This window comes from Ascaphus truei, unplaced genomic scaffold (genome assembly GCF_040206685.1).
Source record: "Ascaphus truei isolate aAscTru1 unplaced genomic scaffold, aAscTru1.hap1 HAP1_SCAFFOLD_1725, whole genome shotgun sequence".
NCBI classification, from domain to species: domain Eukaryota; kingdom Metazoa; phylum Chordata; class Amphibia; order Anura; family Ascaphidae; genus Ascaphus; species Ascaphus truei.
The window spans coordinates 36,296-39,017 of NW_027454621.1; the positions used below are offsets into that span (position 1 = coordinate 36,296).

At 57.4% G+C, this 2,722-nt stretch overlaps 1 protein-coding gene across 1 annotated transcript; it reads left to right on the plus strand.

The window, feature by feature from the left end:
• The first annotated feature begins 389 nt into the window (after nt 1-389).
• On the plus strand, nt 390-1,959 carry APLNR (apelin receptor). Its single transcript, XM_075581942.1, has one exon. The coding sequence runs from the start codon at nt 865-867 to the stop codon at nt 1,957-1,959; it is 1,095 nt and encodes a 364-aa protein (XP_075438057.1). The 5' UTR covers nt 390-864.
• The last annotated feature ends 763 nt before the right edge of the window (nt 1,960-2,722 follow it).

The following is a 2,722-nucleotide window of genomic DNA, read 5'->3' on the forward strand; positions in this document are numbered from 1 at the left end:
ATACAGGATGGAGTCAGCCACAGGAGCTGACAATCCACAGAAAGATTAGAAATCCCTTCATCCTGTGAGTGTTTATTAACTCCCGGTGTATACAGAGACATGCGACCCTGTGATCCTTATACACAGGATATGTGTATCTCTCCCATCTGCCTCCCCTTCTCCAGGATGCAGTGAGGGGGGGGGGGTGATAATTGAGTTACCATCCTACTGAGACCCCCCCCCCCCCCCCCCCCCACACACACACACAAACCACAACACAAACAGGCAGAAAGTATCCAGGAAGGAGTTAAGCTTCCCCCCCCCCCCCCCTATATGTCAGGATAAGACAGGGGGGGGGGGATCTTGGGATGAGAGGGGGGGCGGGGGGTATTAGAAGGAGAGGTATAAAGGAGACAGCCACTGGAAGACAGAGCCACATGAGAGAGAGCCACTGGAAAACAGGGCCACAAGAGAGACAGCCACTGGAAGACAGAGCTACCTGAGAGACAGCCACTGGGAGAGCCACCTAAGAGACAGCCACTGGAAGACAGAGCCACCTGAGAGACAGCCACTGGAAGACAGGGTCACCTGAGACAGCCACTAGAAGGGAGAGCTACCTGAGAGACAGCCACTGGAAGAGAGAGCCACCTGAGAGACAGCCACTGGAAAGGAGAGCCACCTGAGAGACAGCCACTGGAAGGGAGAGCCACCTGAGAGACAGCCACTGGAAGGGAGAGCCACTGGAAGGGAGAGCCACCTGAGAGACAGCCACTGGAAGGGAGAGCCACCTGAGAGACAGCCACTGGAAGGGAGAGCCACCTGAGAGACAGCCACTGGAAGGGAGAGCCACCTGAGAGACAGCCACTGGAAGGGAGAGACAGCCAGATGGAGGATGAGATGGAGAATCTGACGCTCCTGGGTTACTCGGACTGTGATTACGATGAGTGGCAGCCATCCGTGGCTCTGATTCCTGCCGCCTACCTCCTGATTTTCTTCCTGGGCATCGGCGGTAACGGACTGGTGCTATGGGCAAGCCACAGACGCAGGGACCGGCCACGTGCCGCCGACTCCTTCATCCTGCAGCTGGCGCTGGCCGACCTGGCCTTCGTGGTGACCCTGCCACTGTGGGCCGCCTACGCCTCCCTGGGATACCACTGGCCCTTCGGCACGCTGGCCTGCAAGCTCAGCGGCTACCTGGTTCTGCTCAACATGTACGCCAGCGCTTTCTGCCTGACCGGGCTCAGCCTGGACCGCTACGTGGCCATCGTCCTCTCCCCGGGGCCGGGGCACCCCCGCTCTCCCCTCTCCAGCCCGCTGGCCACCGTGGTTACCTGGGCAGGTGCGGGGCTCCTTGCTCTGCCCGCCCTGGTCTTCAGGAACACTGGGCAGTCGGACGAGCCGTGGGACAACCGCACCGTGTGTTACATGGACTACTCCCCCGTGGCCAGCGCCGGGCACACTCACCTGTGGGAGGCCGGGCTGGGTTTCTCCTCCACGCTGCTGGCGTTCGTGGCTCCCTTCTGCGTCATCCTGTTCTGCTACGTGGGCATTGGCCGCAGGGTTTCGGGCCACTTCCGCCTGCCACGGGTGGCGTGTCGGAAGCGCCGGTTGCTGGCCATCATCGTGGGGCTTGTGGTGACATTCGGGGCATGCTGGGCCCCCTTCCACGTAGTGAAGAGCGTGTACGTGCTGATGAACGTGGACGCGGTGCCACTGCGCTGCGCTCTGCACGTGTTCCTGAGTAACCTGCACCCCTACGTCACGTGTCTGGGGTACGCCAACAGCTGCCTGAACCCCGCCCTCTACGCATTCCTGGACCCCAGGTTCAGGGGGCGCTGCCTGCGGCTACTGGGGTGCAAAAGCAGGGGGGAGGGCGGGGGACGCGGGGTGGCAGGGGGCAGTTCCTCTGCGGGGAGAGGGGAGGAGGGGGGCAAGGGGGTAAAAGGGTCCACGGAGGAAGAGGTAGTGGGAAAGGAGTGAGGGGGGGGGAGAGAAGATGTGGAAGGGGGGAGAGGGGGAGAAAGGGAATGAGAGGGAAGGGGGACAGAGACTTGGAGGAGAGATGGAGAGGAAGAGTGAGAGAGCACAGAGAGGGGGGGGTGATATTAGGGTATGAGAGAGGGGGGAGATATTAGGGTATTAGAGAGAGGGGGAGATATTAAGGTATTAGAGAGAGGGGGATAATAGGGTATTAGAGAGAGGGGGATAATAGGGTATTAGAGAGAGGGGGAGATATTAGGGTATTAGAGAGAGGGGGATAATAGGGTATTAGAGAGGGGGGCGATATTAGGGTATTAGAGAGAGGGGGATAATAGGGTATTAGAGAGAGGGGGAGATATTGGGGTATTAGAGAGAGGGGCGAGATATTAGGGTATTAGAGAGAGGGGGAGATATTAGGGTATTAGAGAGGGGGGCGATATTAGGGTATTAGAGAGAGGGGGATAATAGGGTATTAGAGAGGGGGGCGATATTAGGGTATTAAAGAGATGGGGGAGATATTAGGGTATTAGAGAGATGGGGGAGATATTAGGGTATTAGAGAGATGGGGGAGATATTAGGGTATTAGAGGGGAGATATTAGTGTATTAGAGGGGAGATATTAGTGTATTAGAGAGAGGGGGAGATATTGGGGTATTAGAGAGGGGATATTAGTGTATTAGAGAGAGGGGAGATATTAGGGTATTAGAGAGATGGGGGAGATATTAGTGTATTAGAGGGAGATACTAGGGTATTAGAGAGATGGG

Bases quoted from the DNA above. Each gene is read 5' to 3' on its own strand.
- APLNR (XM_075581942.1), top strand. From the start codon at position 865: ATGGAGGATGAGATGGAGAATCTGACGCTCCTGGGTTACTCGGACTGT.